The sequence below is a fragment of the Balaenoptera borealis genome (genome assembly GCF_965194805.1).
Source record: "Balaenoptera borealis genome assembly, chromosome: 13".
NCBI lineage: Eukaryota > Metazoa > Chordata > Mammalia > Artiodactyla > Balaenopteridae > Balaenoptera > Balaenoptera borealis.
This window is the reverse complement of record NC_138870.1, coordinates 68,170,080-68,197,568: the sequence shown is the minus strand read 5'-3', so window position 1 is coordinate 68,197,568 and position 27,489 is coordinate 68,170,080. Positions and strand designations below refer to the sequence as shown.

General features: G+C 38.4%; 1 protein-coding gene across 1 annotated transcript; it reads right to left on the bottom strand.

Annotated features, from left to right (window-relative positions):
• Positions 1 to 574: 574 nt before the first annotated feature.
• Positions 575 to 27,213, bottom strand: MYF5 (myogenic factor 5). Its single transcript, XM_082350766.1, has 3 exons — positions 19,496 to 27,213; positions 18,577 to 18,652; positions 575 to 18,173 (listed from the first exon to the last, which is right to left on the bottom strand). Exons 1-3 carry the CDS (start codon positions 19,994 to 19,996, stop codon positions 17,983 to 17,985), a joined length of 768 nt encoding a protein of 255 aa, XP_082206892.1. The 5' UTR covers positions 19,997 to 27,213; the 3' UTR covers positions 575 to 17,982.
• Positions 27,214 to 27,489: the final 276 nt, after the last annotated feature.

Below are 27,489 nucleotides of genomic sequence, written 5' to 3'. Positions count from 1 at the left end.
TGTTTGTTTCTTTTTCTTGAAATTTATCTCTAAGATTCAGGGTTCTTCTGGCTACTGAATGTGTCCTGTACCCCACAGCCTCCTGAAAACTATGTTTCTTGCTATCAGTTCTTTCTCAAGAGTTCAGGTTGATTCCCAAATATGTATTTTGAGATCTTAAATAATTTTATACATACATACACATATAAGTACATATACATTAAAATATCTATTTGGTAGGACAAAGTCTTAAACTTTTACTCTTTCAGCCTTACTGCTCCTAGGTTATTATTTCTAATTATGGGGCTTGCTGCATCAGAATGACCTGAGTCGGGATGATTTTTGCTGTTACTCTCATGGAAATTATTTTTACATCATGATTCATTATACACATAGATACCTACACATTCCTACACATGTTGTACACACACATGTATAACTGAAATAGCATTTTAAAGAAATGATACTTACTCTTACGACATATAATATGATCTGATATTTTGCATTGTACTTCATATTTTTATTCCACTTAAAATAAATTAACTTTAAAACGTATCCCTTTTTTTCAAACTTGTGCTTCTATGTATTTTGCCCATATAATCTTAATACATTATAATTTTCATGACTCAAGGTCTTTTATTAATCTCACTGTTATAATTTCCTGCAACAAAGGTAGATATAAAATTTAAATTTAAAAAATGAAACTTCCTCTGACTATAAAATCCTAAGTGTTAAAAAATTTCTTTGGGATTAAGTTGTGATTTTATAATTAGTAGTAGTACATAATTGATCAAAATAACTAATGTTTAGTTTTGATAATTCTTAAACATAAAAAGCAAAATTATATTGGAAATATCCCTTAATGAAATATATTTTTTGAGGCAGTCCTCCTTGTCAATTCATGTATCAAAGAATGACTGTTACTAATCGCTAAAGTAAAACAGAGTTCAGATCCATTTTTTCATAAAAATAAGCACTAAGAAATCTTATTCACATAAGTAAGTATGAACGGAAGAAGATAGCTGACTAATAACTATGTCATTTAGTTCATTGAATTGTTTCTGAGTTATATGTCAAAATCACATAGGGCTCTACAATAAAACACTATTTTTCATGACCTATTAGTAAATACCTTGAGTAGGTCCTCCATTAAATAAATAAAAGGGGATGATTAGAAACTACTTGTCATCAAAAGGCTCTGTTAGTCAGTCATTACAGCCATTCACCTTCCTAATACATACACCAATATTTAAATTTGTTCCATTGTTTGGCATCCTGGTGATTTTTACACCTGGGGTCAATGTACCCTAGTAAGGTTCAGGATGGGTGAGAGGATTATCTTTGACTCATAAAATGGAAGAAAGATTGTTTGAGAGGGGAGATGGAGAAGAACACGTAAGAAACTTGCTGAGATGTGTTCTCACGCACACCAATTTTAAGCAAGTTTGCATATGGGAACTGAGCACCTGAAACTCTATTCCTTTGAAATATCTTGGAAAGTCTTTGTATGCTTTGAGATATATAAGTAACTCAGTCAGAAGACTTCTGCCCTAGGGTTTATATATTTAGGAATGAAATTGTTTTGTCACAGCTATGTACATGATTAAAATTATTAGTTAAAGGACAAGTGATTATCAAATATTTTTTCTAATTTACACTCCCACCAGCAGCATTTAAGAGCTCCCATAAGTCCACATCCTTACCAACACCTGGGATTGTCGGCTTTTTCAACATTTGCCAATCTGCTATGCATAAAATGAGAGCCAATTATAGTTTCATTTTGTATTTCCTTGATTACAAATTAAGTCGAGCAACTTTCTATATGTTTATCAGCCATTCAAGTTTCCAGTTTCCTTTTTTATGATTTTCTGGGTTATATATTTTGCCCAGTTTTTAACTTTTTCATTATTTATTAAATATTTTAATATACATGTATACACCTATATATTATATATGTATATTAGATACAATCCTTTGTTGGTTGATATGTTGTAAAACCTTCTTATTTGTCGCTTATATTTTCACTTTTTTATTATGTTTTTTGATGAACAATACTTAAAATTTTAATGTAGAAGAATTTATCATTTTTTTCTTTTTGTGTTTTGTGCTGTGTCTTAAGTTAGAAATCCACCTGAACATCATAAAGATATTCTTCTATATGTTCTTGTAAAAGTTTTGCTTTTCACATTTACATTCTGCCTAAAAGTCTCCCTCCCTCCCTTCCTCCCTCCCTCCTTCCCTTCCTCTCTCTCTTTCTTTTTTTCTTAGGATAATAAAATGTCCAGGCACAATTTGTTGAAGAGCCATAATTTCACCACTGAATTTCAAATAACCACCACTGTAATTCATAAAGTGTCCACATAAGGGTGGGTCTGTTTATTTGGGGGCTCTCTATCCTCTTCCTCTGCCCCACTGCTCTATTTGTCCCTGAATCAGTATCAAACTGCCTAATTACTATAACTTTTATAGTAAATATTAATATTAGGTGGAGCAAGTACCCCACCTTTGGCTTCTTCAATTGTATCCTGGTCATTCAACATAAATGTTAGAGTTATCTCATCATATTCCCCAATGAAATTATACTGGATTTAAAGATTAAATTTGATGAAAATGGACATGAGTAAAATATCACATTCCCCTATTTATGGATATAGTATATCTTTCTTTTTATTCAGATATTTCTGAATATTTTTCAATAAAGTTTTTAAAATTTCTCCCAAGAAATAAGAAATTTTCAGATATTGATCTTACAGTGAGCCATCTGCCTGAACTCTTATTAACTCTAGTAATTTGTATAATATTTAAGTTTTATACACAGCCATCATATCTATGCAAATAAAGGACAGGTGGATGACTTCCAAAGTTTTTCCATGTTAGAGCTGAAACCAGAAGTCCAACTCTTTTTCTTAGAGTCCTGTCACTCCCCTGCCACCCATTTTATAAGGTATTATGGAGCACAAGCTTTGGTAATAAATAACCCCATCTTCACTCCCCCAATCAAATCAAGATCAACTGACACTGTTACTTGCCACAAAACTAAACATACAACAGCAACCGCATGTATTATATTTGGACCACTGGCTTCCATACAACGCTTTACTAATTTTCTCAGACTTGTCAGACTGCGCTTTCCCAGCCTCCTTCACCAATTTGTCTTCCTTTCCCTGATTCATTTAAATATTGGCAGTCTTAAGGATCCTTCTTAATCATCTTCTCTTCATTCTACACTCCTTCCAATATGTTCATCGCTTCAAAGAATATTTAGCTAATTTAAAATCTGAAAATTTTACTTCCATCCCAGTCGTTGTTTTAAACTTCAAACATATATATCCAATTGCCTCTCATCATTTACATTTGAATTTTTAAGAAACATCTCAGTAAATATTTTTGGTTGATAGAGTGATGAAAGGGTCTTGTGCGCTTCCTTTTCCTACAATGTCATTAATCAGTGAGCTCAGTAACTAGTGCTTGAAGATCATTGTCAGAGTCAGATTGAAGCTTAAAGGCAAAAAATGTCTGTTTCTTTCCTCCACATGTGATTGTAAACCTCTTGAAATTAGGTACCACAATTTGTTTATTTTGGAAGGGCTCATAAAATATTTTTTTAACACTTGAATAGTGTTAACCTGTTAGAAAAAAGTGACCAGAATAGCTAATTCTTCCTTTGAACTTATTTTACATGTGTTTATTGATGATGTGCACAGCTCAAGTAGCACTGACATAGCATTTATGTTGACCTTAAAATTAAGAATTGATGAGATGGGATGGAGATGATGAAGAGGAGGAGGTCAGAACTGGGAAAGGTGGAAGGAAAAAAAAGGATAAAATGCAGATTCTTTAGCTGAGATATAATTAGGTTTACTCTGCCTTCTTTTGAATGTGAATAATCTAACTATAGGAAAAAAGAAAGTGATTCTGTCATACATCTTGGGCTTGAATGCTAGTCTAACATTTGAGTAAAGTTCTTAATCTAACCTCACATGGTTTCATAATCTGTAAAATAATGCATGTAGAGGAATGATTGCAGTGACTGTCCTTAAGTAAATTCTCAGTAAATACCTGATATTAAAACAAGGCAGTGAATTAAAGTCCTTTAGGAGGTAGGACATAAATAGATGTCAGGAGTTGAGCTCCAATTGGCCACTCATTACTTAAACTGATTGAACACCAATTTAGAATTATTCAATCAGACTTTTGCTTTCAGGTGAATGACTTTTTTTCTTCACTTTACTTACATTTACCAGTTTATTATAAAGCAAACAACTCAAGAACAGACAAAGGAAAGAGATGCATAGGTTAAGGTATGGGACGAGGGGACGCACAGCTTGCAAGCCCTCTTCAGGCACCCTACCTCGCCTCCCAGTACCTCCGCGTATTCACTGACCTCTCTCTAAATCACATTTTTTTCTCAGGTGAAGGGTTTTTAACATTTTCCAACCGACTTCTTAAAGGAACAGAACACTTCTTTAGTGCTTACCTGGGTTACAAAATCAGAAGATTAAAGAAATAACAGTTTTCTTTGACGGCACCAAAGGTTTTTCACCAGATTGATGCATCCTGAGCTTTAGATTTTGTGCACACTCCACTGAATTAACCTGAACAGTTTGAAAAGAAAGAGCATCTTCTAAAAACAAACAAGAAAACTACCTTTAAAATTCTGTCTACTCTGCATAGCAATTGTGAAATCAGTTTAATATTCCAAATGATGTACTATTCAACAAAATCTGTCCAAAATGTAAACTTTCATATTACTCTGGTTTCTCCAAGAACATTTTTTCCCTAGTAAACACTGCAAAATGTACAATGAAGGCCCTGAGTAACTAATACCTGAAATTGGCTTTATATATTATTTGTTGCCTGATTTTCATCGTGGTAGGGTTTCTTCTCACCCTACAAAAACCTAAGCTCCTCACGGGCGGCCCTGTATTGCCTGATTCTTTTACGCCTCCACATAAGTTCTCTGCACACTGATGACTCAATAAAGACCTGACAACTGGTTATATTTTAAGTCCATATATTCCAAACAAAGGCATAAAGAGGGTGAATTCTGATTGAACTAGCGGAGCCTTCTAAAGAAGGAACATTTGGGAAATATATGTTAAGAGGCACTGCAAGTTACCTCCTTCTAAAAGGGCAAAAGAAAAACCCTGAAGCCAGTTGCATATCAGAAATGGCATCCATTAATCTCTTTGCCAAGCAGCGTAAAGCAAAGAGGCCTTTGAAAGCAGTTGCCCTTAAGAATGGAGTCATGGTTTAATGTGTTTGGTTTGGAGCACCTTGCTTTTAGAAGCCAGCACCTGCAGCAGACTGACAGAGTCACTGCTTCTGGTAGCAGATTGGGTAATGATGCTGATGACATTTATGGTCCAACATTTCGAGAATTAATTTACAATGGAAATAGTTCTTAGTGCAATGAATACATCACTGCAGTGAAAGATTGACTCCCAGTTTATCAGCTATAAACTATGCAGCTCAGCTTAAGTCCTTTAGAAGGCAAGCATTACAGACATTACTCACAGCTATTTGGGGTTCATAATTCACTGAGAGAATATTTGAAATATGAAGGTATATGCCACTATAATAAAAATCAAGAGCAAAAACCTAGAAAGGGATTTGGAGGGGGAGAAGAACAATAAAGAAATGTGTTCCAGGTGCCTCTGTGTCTCTTCCCTCCTCTGGTCAGATTTCCTATGGAAGCCATGCAATTTCATCCCTGATAATCCCCTATATTTTACATCAGGAAGTTCCCATGAAAACATTTTCTTCTTTCAGCTTCTCTTCTTTATCACCAACTTAGAGCCAGCGCATCATTTTTATTAGAAAATTTTCTGTAACTCTGTTAGGAAAAGTAACAAAGTATGCATCTTCATTATATTTTGTGGATTTTATTAAAGAATTACAAGTCCCTCATTTCCAGTCTTCAGAAAAGACTAGTATTTTCCTAGGACTTCTGGAATATTCTCCAGATGACTCTGACCACCTGTTTTTTTCAGGGAGAGATGGCTCTGTCTACTGAAAGTAAAAAATACGAGGGATATACTGGTAATAAACATACATCTAAATGTTGATTAAATTATTGGCTATAGGAATGAGACTTGTCTTATAATTGTAAAAACTAATACAAATTATGCAAAGGGATAAACATAAGCTATTATACTGCAGTAAGCTACAACTAATAATTGCATTTAAAGGCTAATTATTGAGAAGCAGAGATACTGGAGTTGTAATTATTAGCACCTATTCTTGGCCCTGAAATAGACTTGGGATGAGCTTTTAGATTGAAATCATTATTTTTCTGTGTTTTTAAATTAGCATGGTCTTTCTCAAAGAAGATGTCTTGAGTATAAATAATATGTGGGGGCTTCCCTGGTGGCGCAGTGGTTGGGGATCTGCCTGCCAATGCAGGGGACACGGGTTCGAGCCCTGGTCTGGGAAGATCCCACATGCCGCGGAGCAACTGGGCCCGTGAGCCACAATTACTGGGCCTGCGTGTCTGGAGCCTGTGCTCCGCAACAAGAGAGGCCGCGACAGTGAGAGGCCCGCGCACCGCGATGAAGAGTGGCCCCCGCTTGCCGCAACTAGAGAAAGTCCTCACACAGAAACGAAGACCCAACACAGGCAAAAATAAAATAAATAAATAAATTTAAAAAAAAAAGAAAAGAATTCTCATCATAAGAAAAAAAAAATAATTTGTGGGGAGGGACAATTTTATAGGGAGTGGTCTGAATGATCACAGGGGCAGTAGGGAAAGAAATATACTCCAATTAGCCTTTGCAAAGCCTTTTGTCAGAGTTCTGTATGAGCTTAATGGGTTTTTAGTAAGTCTGGTAGTATCCCTCATATACACCTTCCTTCTCTCCCAACCCATCCCAACCCTTTCTTCTTTTGGTCATATCTAATGAGTAGATGTATCCGTGTGCAAACAGCACATGAAACATTAGGGCTGCTTTCAAAAGTCAACTAACTCTCTAAAGAGGAAATTACAGGTTGGATAATGTTGATATAAGAAGAGTTTGTATAAGTTGTGCACTGTTTTGTTTTCTTTATTAAAGTGTCCATTTAGAAAACTTGGAAAAAACTAAAAAGGAAAAAATAATGAAGCAATTAAATGTATAGTTCCCTCATCCAAACACACTGTCATTCTTTGTGCATTAATACATAGGACTATGTAGTACAAGTACTGCGTGGAGGAGTTTGCAAAATTCTATAAAATGTCATTACTTTTGACTGAACATTTACTGGGAGCTAATACATAAAATAATTGAAAAAATACCACCCATAAAAATAGAAGTCTTTTATATAGCTTACCAGCAAGTGATATGGCTCAGTGAGTAAAGCTAGGATGGGCATACCGGAGATACTCAACCCTTTGTCAATGTTCCCAAGTGCCACAGTAAATATAACACATGAAACTTAATAGCCATGATTTTAGGAATTAACCTCCGGAGAGGATTATACTAATAATTAGAATCCTATGTAATTTAGTTTCAGTGAGCTTTAAGTCTTGCCGCTCTACTTTTGTTATATATTGATTTTAAAAGGAATGATTTTGCCTACCATACTCGAGTAAGGATTAAAAATGATATTCTCACATATGGTGAAATAGCCATATTAACCTAGATAGATTGAAGAGCATATGGTTGTAATATGACTGTAGATCACTTACACCAATCACTGGTATATGATTTCAGTATAGAACTCAGATATTTTTCTCTAAGGATTATTAAGAACTAGTTTTTGTAGCACTTTTGTATTATATGCTCACATACATTTGTTCATATTTCAGAATTTAATTTATATTGTGAAAACATTTTAAAGTTATATCTTTAGTTATTCATTCAAAGAATGAAGGCCAAAGTTTAGAAAGGAGATGGAATGGAGAAGATATAGTCTCTGGAGTTGAAGATAAGATTTTATTAGAACTTGTACATTAACCAAAATAAAAGGAACGATGATTTTAAGTAATTTATTTAAATAACTTTAATATTACAGCATTATATAACTTCCTATTTAAACAGTAATATCTGTTTGAACATTCTAGAGTTTGTCAAACTGAGCTGGAAACAATTCATCTTGGAATTTTGATTAAGTATTTATTGCTAGGCAGAAAAAAAAGGAAAAAACATTAGTATGCTTATCTTTTCTCTAGTTTCACCTAAATATAACTTCTGGCTATGGTATTTAATCTATCACTACTGCTGTAATGTCTTAAGTTAAACCAAACAACCTCTTGGGTCAACAACTTGTCAGATCCCTAGGTTAACAATAATTTATTGTATTATGAAATAATTCTCAAAATCCCCTCCCTGGCATTTTGTATGAATTTTGCTGACCATTAATAGGCAAAATAATTTTCTCCAGGTATGGTGTGTGTTCTATGTACTAAGAATTGATTTCAGAGCTTGATACACATATATATAACTAACCCTAAAAATAGCTTGTGGCAATGGGTATTAAGAACTCTGTTATGACTGAGGAAAATAAAGCACAGAGAGGGAAAGTAGTTTGATCAACTTATAAGCTGGGAACTTGTGACTTGACCAAGGTCACTCTTACTTCACAGGTCATTCCCTTAACTACCATACACATAGCTTTCTACATTCTTTATGTTGGATCAGAAAACCACAAAAGTCTCCATGTGATAGTACTAAAGAACTCTTGAGCTGTTGAATCACATCTTGAATTCAGTTGGTTATACTAACATGACTTTCGTGGTCATTAAGTATACTAGAGACTTTATACCAGTACAGAACATTTAACCTTTCTGCCGGGCCAGAAGTCTAATTTGAGCAGTTTTACTTTGATGCTCTATTTTTGATTGGTTAAGCCATTCATCCTGTTTGACATTGTTGTGTGGTGTTGCTATGCTTACTTTAACCAGCTGTCACATTCCAGCCCAGAGGTGGGTGAAATGATTTGTGTTTATATGTAATTCTGAAAGGCTTTTAGATGCTTTGAGTTGGCAGTATGTCAATATAAAAGACATTTATCCATCCAGCATAGCAAGCCTGAGAGACTTTCAAAATTCTTCATGTAACTTTATAAAAATTTCTTTCTGCCATTCAAATGTTGGCAGACTGTTCTTATGCAATCATTTCTAGCTCTATTATTAAGCCTGTGACTGTAAAGAGATGTCTTTGTAGCAGATACTCATTTCTTCATGTTGAATTGGTTCTAAATTTGTATGAGACTATTCATATCATATATCCTGTCTTTCTGAAAGAGATTATAACACTTAAAGCAGGATAGTTGTTCTGAGCTACAATTAGATATGGGAAGAAGTTTGAATTCCTCCAGTAGAGTTTCTGCACAAGTATACAGATTGATATAAGAATATAGAAATTTAATGAGCATTTATTTTATACCCTTTATATGCCTGAAGCAAGTCCAGGTGCTAGGGGTACATAGAACAGTTCTGCATTGAGGGAACTAATAATGCAGCAGCAAAAAAACAAAAAAAAACAAGCCCACATACTTTTAGTATTCTTTAGCCACAAACTCATAATCCTTCCAAAAAGTATTGACAGTTTAAATCAGTGGAGTTGTGGGTTTAGTTATTCAGGAAATCATCTCAATTTTTTGTCACTTTCCTGTGTAGAAAGCTTATCTTCCAAAATAGTATTATCCCTATTCACAAAATGTAAAGCCACCCAAGTGATTCAAAAAGTAATTTTAAAAATCAGTAATTTCTTCAAGAAAGAAAAAAAGGCCAACCCCATATCAATCAATCTCTTTATCATCATTCACACAAAACACCCAGTTAACCAGTTGCTTTACTCAAACTTTCACTTACAACAGGTCAGGTTAGCATTTGGATATAGAATAAATATGATTAAAAGGCATTATCTTCAATGATAAATCAATATCCTTATTTTCAAGTTATATTTACTTGGAGACAGTTTTTCAAAGAACAAAGGTATGTTTCTATTACCATCATTACTTAGTTACAGCAGTATGATTTTATCAAAATTGGGATTTTAAAAATACATTATTATATGTAATATAGTTACTTAGGAGGATAATTTGCTTTTCGTGAACTGAATATGATATTACAGTGCTTCGTTTTTATATCTCATTTTACATGTGCGCAGAAGGAAAGTGTTAACATTTAATTGTCTGCGAAATATTTTCAAGGAGTTAGCTTTGATGTGAAAAAATAATAGTTACTTAGGGAACTGTAATGCTATAAGCTTGAGACACCCAACCCAATGAAAATTCTTTGAATAAAAAAGAGAGCAACCACAACAAATAGTATTTAAAATGCGTCTCTGATCATATGAAGCTTTCACTTTCTTCATTATTTAGTAGTTCTCATTTATTTCAATGTTCACCTGTCTAGTATACCACCATTACTATTTTAGTGATTCATCAGCATTGGCAACCTAAGCATTCCCTAAAAAAAAAGCAAGGAATAGCAATTGGTACATGCTCAAGCTGAGTTAACTCAATGCTGTTTATCTGGATGTAAAGTAAGAAAGGCAGTCAATCAGTTAAAAGTTTTAAATGTTTGATGGTGTTGTATCATGTAACCTTACCATCTGGATGACTGGATTTTAGTCTTTATATCCAGATGTCTGGCATCATGCAGACACAACCTCAGTGGTTCAATCAGTCAACAACTTTCATTGAGAGCCCCCTTTGCCTAGACAACTCAGCAAGAGCTAAAGGAAATGTCACCTCATGCATAGGCTATTACAGTATCCTCTTAATTAGTTCTCTTAACTTTACTCTCTCTCCATTCCAAACAACCAGGATACCAAAACATCATTTTCAAGATCTAAGTTAAATACTTGCTCAAGAGCCTTGCCTTGCCTCAGGTTTTCACTGAACTCTAGTTGCTTCATAGGTCTGTAACAGAAGAGTTTACAGAAACTCTGCTTTTAAGTTAATCATGTTATTTACCTCTCTGTGTGTAAGCCCTTCTTCAGCTGTAGCCTGGAGTGGGTAATACTCAACTCTGTGAGCTGTTTTTATGCTTAGCTATACATTATGCATATCAGACTTCAAAAACTGTTCCAGGATCATAGTAGTCGCTCCATGAATGGAGGTAATTATTTTTATCTACTCATGATCAACATCAATAAGGCATGTAAAACTCAGTTTCTGGTATAAAAGGAAGTGATGAATTAATGTCCCTTCTTAAACTTCATTTAGAGTCAACATTTACTTTACCCTAAAATCTCATTGTTTATAAGATGTCCAATTTGCAACTTTTTTGAGGAGAAAAGGCATCCTATTCCATTAATGTAGGCAAAGACTATAAAACTCAGACTGATTTCATAAATTACAGAGTGGAAAATTATGCTTATTGAGGAAATACGCTATTGTTTCTACTGCTATTACTACTATTATTTTAACAATTCCTTTTTGCATTATGATCCAGACAAACTAAATTAATTGTTTTGAGGGAAAAGGAGGAATCAAAAATGATTCTAAAATTTCTGGCATGCATACTTATGCATGTGGTGCCACAAAATGAAATACGATATGTAGGAGTAAAAGACAAGTTAAATTTTGTCCATGTTGAGATTGCCATCAAGGGGGAAAGAGTCCATTGATCACTGAGTATATGAATGGCCTTCTGAAGAAAAATCCACAGATTAATATTTGGAGAATGTTTTACTGTGATTCGTTTAGTTACAAATCCACTCAGGGTAGCTCATATATGACTTCCATGAAAAGTAATAAGGGAATCACTTGAGCCAATGGTCACTAAACCAAGAGGACTTCTTTGGAATCAAGATAATTCCAAAGATCCCCACATCAAGCATTCATGAGTCTTCATCCTAAATCTCAATAATTGTACTTTCTTTTATTATCATTGTATGAGTATTTGTTATGGACTAGGCACTAAGCTAAGCATTTTGTATGCCTTTATGTCATGCAACTCTCACAAAAAGTCGTGTGAGTTATTCTGTTATTATCCACATTTATAAGTGAAAAAACAGCTTCTTAGAATCTAAGTAATTTACCCAAGTACCCTCAGCTAATTAGTGGTAAATTAGTGGTCAACTTCAACTCTTATCCAGGGACCTATATGTACTACAAATAGTGGGTGCTGTGTTCTCTTCTGCCTCTGAATCCACTCTATTCCACTACCAATTGGCTTTTTGGTTTACTTAACTCATGTTCTCCCATAATTTCAGCCTGTGTATGGCCTATCATAAACTCTCCAGTCCCATCAACATCATGACCTTTCAATTTAGTTACCACTATTAAATGGTGATTTAATTTCTCTATTTTTTAGTCTGACTCCTGATAATAAGAATCTGTTTATCTCAATGCAATATTGAAATCAAGCTATGCATTTCATAAATGTTGTTCAGTCTGTTGATTGGTTGCCCTCACATCAGATACCCATCCCTAACTGATTAAGTGTTACTAAAAAGGCCAGCCAAGCCAATCAAAGGATGCATGTGGGGCAGCTTCCCTTAGGAAAGGTAAGACTGAAGCAATAGTAGAAACATCTCTACATAGGAGATAGGTGGGAGTTGAAGCTATGGAAGTGGGAAAGGCCCACAGTAGACCAAAAAGAAAAGAGGACACACAACAGAACCCTAAAAAATAAATATATGAAGATTGGCCAGAATAAGAGAGGTCAGTATAAGAAATGAACAGAAAACAGAAAATTAAGAGAAAAGTAGAAAATAGTGTCAAGGAATTCTGTGAATAAGAAAGTTTGAAAATTAAGGGTGCACTCCACAACAAAAGCTTCAGCAATATCAATTCTCATATAGTTCAGGGTTGAGCAAGAACAGGTCCTTGCTCTCAAGGTGGAGGAAACAAATGTTAGTAATCACACTAATTAATGCACAATTGCAATTCCGAGACATGCTACAGAGAAGAGGTATATGGTATTTTGAAATCGTAGAATACGAGGACTTGATACTGTGAAAGAGTTCAGGAAAATCTTGCCTTAGAATTGATGCCTGAATTGAGGTCTGAAAGGAGTGGGAATGGAGTAGGAGAAGTGGAGGAGGGAAGAGCGTTGCAGACGGAGAGAATGTGTAAAGCTCCTTTGCTAAGAGGGAATGTAGTGACTGATAGAAGTCTCTCATGTGGCTGGAGTGGAGAGAACAAGGACTTGACCAGAAAGAGGTACTGCTAGAGAGGTAGATAGGAGGTAGACACGCAGAAGCTTGACGGTCACATTAAGGAGCTTGTTCTGTCGATACCCTACGTGCAATAAGCTGGGAGGGAAAATGGGGTGATTGACACGACGAGATGAATATTCTGAAATGATTGCTCTGGCTGCAATAAATAGGAAAGATCAAAGAATGACATTATGCAAGATTTTTCTGTTTCAGTTAACAAAGTTCCCACTATTACTGGTTTAAGAAAAAAGATCTTTGTTGGCTCCAAACTTGTAAAGCATGGCCAAGAGCAGATATTCAGGCATTTTGGAATCCAGATACTTAATGGTATTTTCAGGGATATATCACTCTGTGTCACAGATCTGATTTCTACTGTGTTGGCTTTATTTTTAGGCAGGATCTCCTCTCCTGGGGATGACATGGCAGCTGGCAGCCTAGAGTAAAAAAATCTCTTACATTAGAACCCCAGCAGAAAGAGAACTTTTTCCCTACAGTTCCAGCAAATATCCCAGGACCGACACTTATTGAACAACTTGGTCACACTCCCATCCATGAAACAATCATGTGGCCAAGGAAGAGGACACACTCATGGTCAGGCTCATTTCTGGAGGTACTCTCAATCCCACCTGAACCACATGGCCTGAGAAGAGGAAAGGGACAGTCCCCAAAGACAAACGTGGATGCTGTCTCTAGAAATGGGAGGCCCAGAGAAGTTATGGGGGAACAGGTTAAGAAGGTCTTATAATATTCCTGGATAGAGAGAACCATTGTTTGGATTGAGAGGTATTTAAGGAGAATAAATTTGTAGGATTTTGTAATGAATTAGACAAGAGGTAAGAGAGATTGAAATATCAGGAGTATGTCCCAGGTTTCATGTTTATATAACTGGTGATATCATTCACTGAGAGAGTCAACACTGAAAGGGTGCCAGGTTAAGAGGTAGGGAGAGAGGCAGAACAGCATGAACCTAACTTGGAATGTGTTTACTTGGAGGTACCACTGAGACATTCAAGAGATGATAGGAATCTAAAGATCAGTTGGATATACAGGTCTGAAGATCAGGGAAGACATCAGGGCTGGAGGACAAGTTTGCCCAGGGCTGGAACACTCTGTTTTGAAGGTTGTAATGACCATGGATAGTGATAGAGGCAGAGCCAGATTACCGTCAGTGGAATCAGTGAAAGGTAAAAAAATAGAGACTGCCAGTATATACTAGTCATTATGGTAGATTAACTATGGCCACAGATTCATTACTATTTCTTCCACTGAAAAGTGGAGTTTAGTTTGCTTCTCAGTGATTCTGGATTGACTTTAGTAACTTGCTTGACCAGAAGAGTGCAACAGACACAATGTTCTGGGACTTTTCATGCTATATCATAAGGAGCCTTGTGATTTCCACCTGAGCCTACTGGAATATGTGCTGTGAAAAGGCCCAAATAGCCAGCCCAAACAGAGTGTTCTTGGGAAAATTATTAAACTCCTTAAGCCTCTACTTCTTTATTTGCATAATAATGCAAACTCAGTTTTTAGTTGCTGGTTTATCATTAGTGTTCACTCAATCTGTAATGAAGTGAATTAAGTAGCATAAAAGGAGATAAGAGTTGGCTTGTTTTTCCCTTTACTAAGGATTATTTCTATAAGATTTTAAGACTATAACAATTTTAGTGGTAACTATTTATTATATAATGTTATCTTAAACTATCATTGACTCCATTTTACAATGTGGCAAGTAAAATTAAAAAGAGAGCAATACATTAATAATTTTAGACCCAGTTTAGACTTTGCATTAAATTCTAGATCCTTTGCTCAGCAAACGTACCATGTTAAACAATTAAATCATTAGTCAACTAAAATCAAATCAGAATTGTTAAAGAAATAAATTTGATGTTCTGTGCTTTTTGTGACAATGTGGGAACTTTCAGTGGTGACATTTTCAGGGGTACTTTGCCATTTGAGCAGGGATTTTCTAAAGTTACAAATAGCTGTACTCTAATATCATTCCCAGAAATACCACCTCTGAAAGTCAGAGAATTAAATTACTTCTTTAATCTAGTAACTGTTGTAACCTCAAAGAGAGAATTTCAGGAAATACCACTGTCAGATTAAGTATTTGCAGGAATGCCATCTTAAAGAAGAATTTAGGGCTATAACATAGCCAGTAATTTTATCTGACTTGTATTTTTCAAATGAGAAAAAAAATAGGGGCAATCAAGACACCTTGATTTATGTAGCAACTTGCTTCCACATAGTACTTCCCAACTTCCATAACCTCACTGGATGAAGTTTTCCTCTGTAACCCAGTGAACTTGCATTTCTCAGGCATGAGGAGAAAGGAGTCTCTTTTGACTCTTTTTTTTCCTGAGAACCTCCTCCCCATCAGGTTGCAAATGGGAAAGGGGATGTTTTCCTATAAATGTGACTGTTTGTGGCATGTTTTCCACCAGCTGAGGTGGGTCTGATATAAGCTTAGTGGTAGCCCGGTTGTTCACTCCAGGGGATTTTGGAGATGGCAAAATCCTGTCCTTACTTGAATATTTTGTCAGTGTCACTCTTTTCCCCCTCTTCTCCCCTACTTTCTTGGAGAAGGGAATGGGTCTGGCTTACTGCAACCAACTCCCAAAGGCCCTTGTCAAAAAAAGTGTATATGACTGCATGTGATGCGTCTTGCTGAGCTGCTTACTGAGTAGACACCAGCCTTCACTGTTAGTCCATTGGAAATGAGGTTAATCAAGCAAGCTGTCATGGAGAGTATTGTATTAACTCATACATTTATCACCATCTGTATTCAATCCAGAGCATTGAAAAACTCTTAACTAAATACTTTGAGGCATTATAATATTAACTGAGAATATCAAATACATTTGCAAGTATAGAAGTTAAGTGAGGTTTGGAAATAAAATTAATTTTTATTCACTTGAATTAAAAATTACATTATATTCTCTGCTTACTTTTATTAAATGGAACAGAATATGGTAATGTGTTTTAAAATGGAACTTTAAAAAACAATCTTTGGATAGTTCTTTTTATTCTAATTCCACTAAGAACGACAACAAATTTCCCACTTCTTCGTAGAAGTAGAAGAAGGAGACAGTGTCTAACAAGAGTGAATCACTCAACCTGAAGTTGAAATTATACGTGAATCTTTAGAATGCCCTCTTGAATTCTTTTCACTTCAAATCCTCACACTGTCAAATCATGGATAAAGAAAGACTTACCTGTGTAGTAAAGTCAGCGTCCCATATCAGGGCAGGATGCTGACAGAGTGACAGTGGCTACAATATTTTTGGAACCCACCCCCTCTTCTTTCCTTTCCTTTATGGAATAATATCTATTCTTTTAAGCCTGGTGACTGGACAAGCAAAAGAAAAGAAGGGGAAACCTTCCTAAGAACAGTACAATTGCCAAACTCCAGCAAAGAGTGCATATGCTTTGGCTGGTGAATATATGTAACTACAAACCCTTAGAAATTTTGAACTAATTTACAAATTAGAAGAGAAGACAATTATCTTTATTTGCTCTCTATGAACAGCCAATTTAGATGCTTCAAGGATATTTCCCTTTTTATCTCTCTCAATGGTAACCTTGTGAGAATTATTCCAATGATTGGCTACCTAATTTTCCACTTATTCTGTTTTCATCTCAATTCATTCTAAAGGAGATTTAAGTGATGAACAATAAAAGATACATGTCCATCATGCACACACAACACAGAAGCATAACATATGATTAATAAAATCAAAAAGGCTGTGAAAAGGAGGAGGGCAGTTGCAGTCTGCTTCACTTTACTATGGTTTGTGTAGTTTCTGATGCCAGCACTTTAATAATACAAAAAAACGCTCAATACCTTTAAATATTTTATTGACAATATTAATATACTAATGTATCAAGATGTTTTCAGGCAAGTAGATAAATATGACCTAACTCATGATTTCTGATGTAGTGTAGATATTAAAATGATGTAATGTTGTACATTCTTTTTGTTTAAAAATATTTTATTGTCCTGAATAACTTCTGTCTTTCCCTCACATACACACACAACTTGACATTATATGGTGCAACATTAAGATAAAAGAAAAATTTTAGTTAGCAGTCTCCCTTGAAATATGCTTAAAATAGAAATGTGGTATTTTCATCTGTGACACCAACAGGACCTAAACTGAGTCCATGAGATGATAAATATTCAGATTTATCTATAAAACCAACTGTTTCAGCCTTTTCAGCCCCACCTTAAAAATATTATATCAATGACTGCCAACTCCATTAGGGGGTTCTTTCAACAAAATCATAAACCAAAATGTTTCTTCATTTAAACAATTTTATTTGTGGTGGAATTTCCAAAATCTCTTATATCTTGAAATCATCCACAAAATACTATTTTGTGCTTACATTAAAAAGATGCATTTCTTATAAGAAAAGATCAAAATATATACCATTAGGCAGTATTGTTATATTTTTATTTAACACAATATAATCAAAGGATTAAAGAGACAAGCAAAAAAGTTAAATATATATAAACTCCCTATAACTGATTTACAGCTATTCTAAAGTTTTAAAGAAAAAAATAAAGCTCTAAACATCAGATGTAATATTTTGATAAGCAATATTTATAAAAAATATAAGTTAAGCATTGCAACAAGCTACCTTTGATGAACTGCCTCCTATAAGAAATAGTATCTCTGGAACTATATATCTAAAGCAAGACAAAGGAAAAGAAGAAAAGAAAGTATTAATTGCAATAGTGACTTTTAGTTAAATACACTTTCTTATAAAGTGGCAAGATAATATTTACAAATTTACAACTGAAAGGAAATGTTTATTTACAGGTTGTCTTGCTTTGGGACTTTTTGGGCCTCTTTCCTCCTGTATAATAGGCCCTCCTGGCAGAACTGATCTAGACTAGATTTTTAGTTCATAGCACATGATAGATGAGCCTGGAATTAGAGGCCCCTTGAGTTGCAGGCTGAGAATCGGTGCTGGCAACTGGGGAGAGAGAGGCTGGGTCCTGGAGAGGCAATCCAGGTTGCTCTGAGTTGGTGATCCGATCCACTATGCTGGATAAGCAGTCCAAGCTGGATAAGGAGCTTTTATCCGTGGCATATACTAAGGATACAAAGAGAAAACCATTAAAAAAAAAATCCTTGCTTATGTTGCCCCTTAAGCAGCAGGTCAGCTCCTTTGAGACCCAGAGGTCAGGTGGTCACAGAAAGCCTGATGTAGAAATTTGCAACAAATATCTAGCAATTCATGGGGATGAAGGTGGGGAGTGGAGAAGCACCCCGGTAATATTTCAAGCAAAAGCTCCTACGTCTGTGTGTGTGCATGGATGTATCTGTTAGGGGGATTTTGAGCAGAAGATGTGTGTTTATTTTGCTCTGTCCCAAAACGCCATAAATACCATTCTATCCTCTTCCCAATACCGCATGGAAGAACAGACTCTGCTTTGATAGGCTGAATTGTGAAGTTGAACTGGTTTTTAAACTCCTCTGAAGTCATCAGTTCTTACCATTTGGTACATCAGGACAGTAGACGCTGTCAAAACTGCTGCTTTTTCTGGACCAGACAGGGCTGTTACATTCGGGCTATAATAAAAGACACAAAAGAAGGCATTTGTTTTCAGGTCTTGGCAAAAGATGCTCTGACCTAGGGTGAGGCAGTGCTTGCCCACCAGCTCCATAAGCTGACCACTCTCAAATACCTTCATTGCCTTGATTTAGCAAGGGCTAGCCTCACCAAATTGCAAGGGCACTGAGGTCAATCTCTGTGCTTGGAGAAGAGGAGAGAGGCAGCAAAAGGAAGAGGGCGGGTGGAATTCAGCAGCCATGTGCATTGGGTTAACCATGCAAAATGGATTGGAGTAGAAGGAAGCCACACTAATTCAGAGAGAGAGCACTTTCCCAGGGCAAAACCACATTAAAACCTGGCAGCGTTGGCGCAAACGCCCTCTGTAAAGAATGCATCAACATCTTCCAGCCAGGCCTCAGCAGAGCAGGGACTCGGGTCACGCGGGCGTTTCTTTCTTAAGTTACAAACTGCGGGACAGTGGAAGCCTCACACAGTTGGCTTTAGACGTTAGTGTATGGCAGGGGCCACTGGTGGTAATATATTGGAAATAAACTGAGTTGTAGAGAAAACATCTGATTGATCGTTCACAGCCACCTATCTCACGTGACAACCTCCTCCTACGATGTACACTTAGAACTTGGTAGGAAGTCAAACTGAACTCCTGGTCCGCAGCTACCTGTTTCCTGGCATCTGTCTAAATGCGGCACCTCTCTTCTCTTTCAGCAACTGCCTGCCCATCCCCACCCCCAACTATCCACCAGTAACTACTGGCTGTTTGGTCGCTACACCTGGTCTAAATGAGATGTAAAGGTTTTTGCAAAAGATTGGAAGGGCCTAGTGGGTGCAGAGCTCTCTCTTACCATGCCGTCAGAGCAGCTGGAGGTGGGGCTGGTGGGCTCGGAGCAGCTCTGCCCCGGCAGGCTGTAGTAGTTTTCCACCTGTTCCCTCAGCAGCTCCTGCAGGCTCTCAATGTAGCGGATGGCATTCCTGAGGATCTCCACCTTGGGCAGCCTCTGGTTGGGGTTGGTCGTGGTGCACCGCTTGAGCGTCTCAAAAGCCTGGTTGACCTTCTTTAGGCGTCTCCGCTCACGCATGGTGGCCGCCTTCCTCCGATCCATGGTGGTGGACTTCCTCTTGCATGCTTTGCAGGCCCACATGAGGCAGTGGCCGGCCTGGTGGTGGCCCGTAGGTGCTCGCACGTGCTCGTCCTCGTCTGAGCCCTGCAGGTCTGCTTTGTGCCCCCCGAAAGCAGCCACTCGCGGCTCAAACTCGTCCCCGAACCCGCCCTCGGGGGACGGGATGCAGGAGCCATCGTAGAAGTACTCAGAAGGCGAGAACTGGCAGCCATCCATCATGTCCATCTTCTGCGGAGAGGCAGGAGGTGCACCTGGGCAGCAGCGAGATAGGGGAGAAACCGGAGCCTGGCGCCGCTGCGGGCAGGCGAGTCCCGGGCGGAGCTCCCTGGTCGGTTTCTCCGGTAATTAACAAGGGCAGACGCCTGGCGGCCTGGGTCGGCCGCGCTGGGGTTGAGGCTCTTTATATATTCCTGGGGAAGGGAGGCCGGCCCCAGTGGCCCCGCACTATTAGCATATCCCACCGCAACCCCCGCCGGGGCTGTCTGGGCAAACCTCCGCCTTTCCTCTAGAGACAATTTGCTGTTTACTGCCCCTTTTGACGCTAATGGTTTTACTGCATTTCTGTTGGGGCGGGGGTGATGCCTCCCCAACCCGCTTACTTGCACACTCTAGCATACCTAAACCAAGGGACACTTAAAGGGTGTCGCAGACAAAAGGAACGAAGGAAATCCAACTTTTTGTACGATTGCTCTCACATTAAAAAAAGATAATTAGTAAATAGAACGCCCTACTTCAGCTGACACCAAAAGCGGACCTGCCTTCCCAGTCCGGGACACGAGGGAATCACTTTATTTTCAGGTGTTTCTCTTTTTCATGAACTTTAGTTGTGTCAGGCATTTTTTCAGCCAGTAGGCCAAATAACGGTTGCTAAAAACTTGAAGTGGCACTTTCAATAATGGAGTGGATCTAGATTTTTTTTTTTTAATCTGTTTTGTTTCTCATCATATTGCCATTTTGTAGGCTCTGTGTTATTGGGGGTAAGCGGGGAGAGGGAGGTTCCTTTTCGCCAAGACAGAGCCCGCTCTGAGTTCTCTATGCTCATCTAAAAGGCGTGGGCTCAGGAGGGCCAGGTGGCCAGGAACACACCTCCCTTCCTCTTTCCCGCTTATGCGCATGTTTGCTGAGCGCCTCCTGTTTTGCGCCAGACCTTTGATGGGCCCTGAGCCGGCGGAAGATAGACACTGACTGCGTCTCCTAAGATTTGTATTCTAAGAAACCCAGTTTTAGACGGCGAACTTCTTTCCAGGGGTGCGTCTCCCTTCTCCCTCTCTTTCTGCTCCGCCCTGTCGTTTCTACAGACTAAACAGCCAAGCAGGGCTTTGGGGTCGCTAATTTTCTGCTTTCAGGCAAACTAACACCGTTACAGATGCGTCCCAGCTGCCGGCACAGCAATCCTTCTTGGCTCGTGTAAAATTTCCAACTCCTCCAATCCGAGAAACTTCACACACTTTGGCGACAAAAGCCTTCCAGAAAAGCAATCACAGCAGGGTCTTTGAAACTTTGGTGGCTAGAAGGCGAGAGGGGAGGGCTTCCATTTAAGTGACAATGAACCTATTAATCAGCTTTTGTCAATCCTCCTCCACCCTTACTTAACCCACTACCAAATCACTTGCCGGTGGCGGGGGTGGGGGGAGCTTGCTGTTTATATACGGGAAAAGCTCTTACTTCAGGTCTAAACAAGTAGTGTTCTGAGGTTTGGGATCAGGCCTTGTAGCCTCATTCAAAGAGGAGAGAGAGTTCTCACCTTGATCTTGCGTCATACAGTCCAGTAACTGTTGTGACTCCGAACGTACTGGGGGCCGGGGGAGCTTTCTTTTCTATGACTTTTTCCTAAAATTATTTTCCGAAAGCAACCCTGGCAGGCAGATCCCTGTCTGCAGGAGCCAGGGGAGTATTAACTTTTTCAGGTGAAATCTGTACTCCAAAGTGAAGGCCCCAGAAACCAGAGGTGGGAGAGTGTCAGTCACTAAGGTTTGCTACAGACATCCCAGCCGCAGTCCTCTCTTCCAAGTTCTGTCATCTCTAAGACAAAGACACTACCACCGCCACCATCACCATCCACCCTCGAAAATCAGGCCCTTTCATACCAACGGGCTGCTTAGTAGGCCTGTGGGAAATTCATCTGTACCTTATTTAGGACTATTAACAAGTGGATGCCTTTGAAGTGAATAGGTACCCAGGGCTACACCAGATAAAAGAATTAAGTTCCTAAAGAACTCATCCAGGCGGGGTGGAAACATTCCAAACCATGCACACTGCTACCTCTGAAACACAGTAGTGGATAGATACTCTCATCGGGGAATTCTCAGCCAAGTCCCACAGGTTCTGGTCAGCAGCAATGGTACCATTTTCTCTGCCTAGAGAGTCCAGAAGTTCACACACTGCTCGAAGCTAAAACTGAGTTGTGTGCAGATTTATGATTTGGGCACAAATAAACTTTAAGTGGAAGATAGAATTTATCTTGCCTTTCAGCTGATTTCTTTCCACCAGGCACCTAATGTGCTTTGTACCCAAACTGCTCAGCGTGGGATGTGTGGAGCAAACAATTATAAAGAATTTTCTATTTGCCATGCACTGTTCCCAACCCTTTCCATGTATTCACTCATTTATGACTTCCAACAATTTTGTGGCAACTGTAACTGGACCCATTATTAAAAGAAGGTAACCCAGCTCAAGGAGTAAGTCATTGGCCCCCGGTCACACAGAATTAGAAACTAGGCATCCCCTTGGAGAGCTTGTGCTCCTAGAGGTGAATTTCGTTTGTTTTTTTCTTCAATCAGTTCGTTCTCACTGCGCGTCCTTAACGCTCCAGAGCAGAAACTCGCAAACGCCGGTTCCCGACAGCTTTCCCTCGGCTCCCGGGCTGGGAAGACGCTGTCACTCAGGCGGCTCTGTCAGGAACGGTGGTTCTCAGAGGTTAGGGCTGTCTTTGGTAAGGTGATCTCAAACAAATTTACCAGAGTGCCGCGGGTGAGTGGAACTAAAGAAGCCGAGAAAACACAAGCGCCCGGCGGCTTAATGGGACTTGCTAGGGGGGAAACAGGGTCCAGGGTTGAGGACCCTTGGGACCCAAGTGCTGAAAATAGGATCTCAGAGCACCAAAGTTAAAAAAACGAGACAAAACTTTTAGACCTCTGTCAGGGGCGAGAGGAGAAAGAGATCAAAAAATGGGAGGCAGGATACAAAGAAGGCAGGAAGCCAGCGCCTCAAAGATGGCTGGGCTCCCCTAATTCGGGAGAGATTCCCCTGCGCTTTTCCCAGGAAAGACCGTGGGAGGGGAAAATGCGAAACTGAGTGAATGAGACAGACAAAAAAAAATTGTTTTTTGAGTGGGAAAATTGCACAGAGAAGTATGAAAAAAGTTAAAATTTACTTTTTTTTAAAAAGGTCGTTTGCAGTGCTCATCTGGGTGGCCTCTTCTTCTCAAAATCAGACTAGACTGGCTTTTGCTTCTCATAGAAAAGAATGAAAATACTGTTTTCCACTATTTCTCCAGAGAAGTGGATGTCTTCCGTGCAGAGAAAACTCACGATTGTCTAATATGTAAACGGGTTGTTAGAAATGATATTCCAACACTGTCTGCTAGGAAAGTATCACAGTAGTCAGATAATGGGAGGAAAACTCAGCCCAGCTGGGTGTTATAAATGAATGCCCACCAAGGTTCTGGTGAAGTATCAATAGATATAATGTTTTTAAATTTTTGTGTCATTTTACATTCTGAATAAAAATAAACACATGCTTAATTTTCTTACAATTTAGACTTGTAAGCAGGTTTTAATTGCAAAGACCTTTAAGTAATCATCAAGTTGTTTTTTTTTTTTAAAGAGAACCTATTTTAGTTTAACCATTATGGCAACGATCCTAGTGTTGATGGACAGACCACACCAGCAAAATGATGCTTAGAGCTTCCTTTTTTAGTAAAATTTGCCCACCCTAGGAATTCTGCACAATTGAAAATTCTCCATGCTTCTCTTAGCAGGAGAAATCAAATATACATAGGAAGACAAGTTCATTTCAATTCGTTTCTGCCCCTACTTGAGACCCTTATCAACTCCTGGACCAAGGGAGTTGTTCTTGAAATTTTTGCTTATTATATCTGACGTAACAACGTGCTAAACAATTTCAAACCGCTGTTAGCTCTGGGAACCAGGCACACCTAAGTAAACACATTAGTACCTGCCAAAGCTGCTGGAAGAATTTGTGGAGAAGACAGCTGAGGAAGACATTGGCCTCTGCTTGAATTCGAAGACTCCCAGGAGAGATCAAAGGCCTAAGTAAGGACTTTTAGCAGCCTTGAGAGTAGAGAAAGTAGCCAGTCCTTGCAGCATTATCTTTGTTCAAGCACATGGCATAGGCATTCCGTCTCACAGGCTGACTCTGAACTAGGCTTGCAAAAAATTGCTTTTTCAGAATGAAACCTCTAGGAAGGAGGGTCATCTTTTGTAACACTTCTTCTGACTTTAAGGGAGTGACTGGAGGAGTCCTTTGGAGGAATGTCTTGATGGCTTAGCTCTTTGAGGAAATGCCATGTTATTGCTAATTTACTAATGCAGTAGAGTAGGAAATGAGATATTCAAAGTTTAAACTAAAATTGTTTAAAAATAGTTTTTCCAGATAAGGTGTTGTAGGAGGAAGGTTTTGAGATGAATAAAAGGGATAAAATATTACTAAGAGAAAAGCACAGATGGGTAAATTCTAACTTTGAGTTAAGAAATGTCTTAATAGGGATAGAGGTCACTTTCACAGCCCAGTCTCTGCCAGTCTCAAGAGGACTTGGGAACACTGAATTTTAGCACCACACCTTCACCTCCACCCTAAAAACATATGAAAGAGTCTGAAAAAAAAAAATGAGTCCGTTAGACATAAGTGTATTTCCACTACGTTCAGGCTTGAAACTCAATGATCCAGGTGTGATGATTAAAGTTAGTTTCAGAAAGCTGACATTTGACATTCTACAAATTATTTCTATAGTAACATAAAAGAGAAAGTCACTCGTTATTTTATACTTGATAACTTCATGCCTGCCTCTGGAAAGAGGCTCAGTTTTAATCTCAAATTGCTTATCTTTACCAAGTTATTAACATCTTGATTTTCTGCTTCCACAGCCCTGTTTGTTTTGGCTTTGGCCTTAGTCAAGCTTATCATCATTAATATCAAATAAAAACATTTAAATTGCAAACACACCAAGGATTTCATTGGAAAGCCTAACATGTCAGCTATAGCAGTGGAGGTCACATGAAGTCTTTGGGAAATATTTGCTCTATTTAATGAAGAGACTTCTATAGGCAAACTTATTCCAAACAGTTTCTCAAGTTACCCAGCTAAGAGAGATAGAGGATTTGATTTGCAAAGACTGAATAAAATCTATCAGCAATTAAAATCCATGAATTGATAAAAGCTTTCTGCTGATGAGCAGACTATAACACAAATCTTATTACAAATATATGCGCAGTTATAAAGTAAATGAGTTCACCTGGTCACTTATGACATCTGATTTCAGTTGTGGCATGAATCTGATTTTCCAAAATATAGGGGTGTGCGTGCACATATGCATTTTAGGAAATCATTATCGATTCTCAGGAAAAAAATCATAGATACATAATAAGCATGATTAATGGGTATACACACCATCAAGCCATCATCAGTCACATGTGTTCTGATTAGGTAATTTGCAATGCTTGACCATGTATCTTTTAATTAAATGACTCCTCTAATTTGGAGTTTGCTAGCTAATCACTCTTGAGAAAGAGCTTTTGGAAAACAACTGTCAAATACAGCCAAGTTATTATACAGCCCTTAAAGGCTCCTTCTCATTTCTCCAGGGCTTCTCTTTCAGGATGCATAAGCAATTCAGAGAGCAAGCTTGAAGCCACTGATGTTGACTGGCTCCAAATGCTGGCTCTATACTTAAAAATGCAAGAACTCCTCTCTGTTCCAAAGTATCCTTGTCTCATAAGAGATAAAAAAAGAACCCCTTTACAGGTTTTGTAGGGTTATATGAGTAAACAGGTAAAGTGTTAGTAATGGCTCATTCATTTTACTGCTGGTCTTATTGTTATTAATACTTTCTCAGCCAGAGCCTGCAAAAAAGCTAGAAAACTAAATCTGAAGGAACTGTGGCTTTTGGTGGAAGAAAAGCCTCTTGATGGTCAATTTAGATTTACTAATGAAAAATAAAAACAGCTGACATTTAGTGTTTATTTTTGTGTCCTGTTTTGGTTAAGAACTTTCTCTCAGTGAATCTTCAGAACCCCAGGAGTTAAGCACTATTATAGTCATCCCCATTATTTTATAAATGAGGAAACAGGAAAAAGAGAGGAGCAGTGATAGTTCCACGTTTACACCGTAGCGGCGAAGGTTCAGTCCAGTTATGGCGCACAGAGGTTCAGCAGTTTGCATCCACTAACACTCCCACCTACATCTCACACTTTTGAGAGGGATTATATGTCAAGATCAGTTTCCTCTCTGAAGCTTTCTGCATTTTAGGAGAAAGTGGAATTATCCATACACTCAGAAAATTGAGTAACTATTATCCCCAGGAAGAAGCTTTTTGAAATGCTAAAGGGGCAAGATACTGCTCCATGCCTGCGGGGGGCGCGGTCTGTGGCGGCATCTGGAACTCTGACGGTGGGCAACAAGGTCCAGACTGGAGCGTTGGGAATGAAGTTTGGGCTGGGAAGTGCTGAATTAGATCTGATTTTCACATTTCTGAACTGAGGACTAGCTGTAGAGAAAAAGAGGGAAGGAAGCAGTTAAGGGCGGGCGGGGGGAGTGAAAGTACCATTTACGGAATGTAAGAGAGAAGTAGCAATTCCAAAGAAATAGCTTGCCTCTTTCCTCTGCTTCACTTCCCACTGTGATTCTTGGTGGTCGTTTCTTCCTGAGGTTACAGGATAAACAAACCTGGCACACGTTGTAAAATCCTCACGGTGAGGAGCTCCTGGGGCTTCAAGCCTCTCTGGGGCTTTGCTATTTGGTCCAGCTAAGAGGTTTCATGTGTGTTGTTGTTGTCTTTTGCCCTCAGCCATTTAACCCTTACCTCTCTTGAAGCAACCTTCCTTCAAAGACGCCCACCCCACCTCATGAGACAGATCGTCCCCTTCTTTTATCTTTCTATTTGGAAAACAAACCCAAACCACAAGAGGTCTTGAGGCTATTCCAGTCTTCTAGCCACCAGTCTAGTTCAAGAAAGCCAGGGAGGGACCAGACACCTGGCTCAGAAGCCAGCACAGCCCCTGGTGCACCGTATGAATGCTTCCTCACGAAGGGCCGCTGGGCCTGTAAAGTCAAAGAGGGAAAGTAATTCGGGCTAAATTAGCTGAAGAATTTTTAGGCAAATAAGCAGAATTTTTGTGTGGTAATTTCTTGTAGCAATGAGATTTTCCTCAATTGAACATTCAGTTGTTAACTTTGAGAAAGTAAATCTCACCCAGGTCTCCAGGTAAAGGACAGTTAAAACAGAAAGAAAAGGGATGCTGATAAAAGGGAAAAGGGCAGATTTCTTCCGGATGGTCTTCATTTCTAACCACAAGTGTGAGGTCTACATGAGATAGAAAAGTGAACAGTTTAATTCAGACACAGGAAAACAACCCATTTTCCTCCCTTTAAATCAGTCCATGAGTAAACGCCCAAATAAATGGGCTTGGGTGGTTTCTAAATTAAAATGTGGTTCACCTTGATTTATGCCCTCAAACATGTTTTTTTCAGTTGAATCAAAT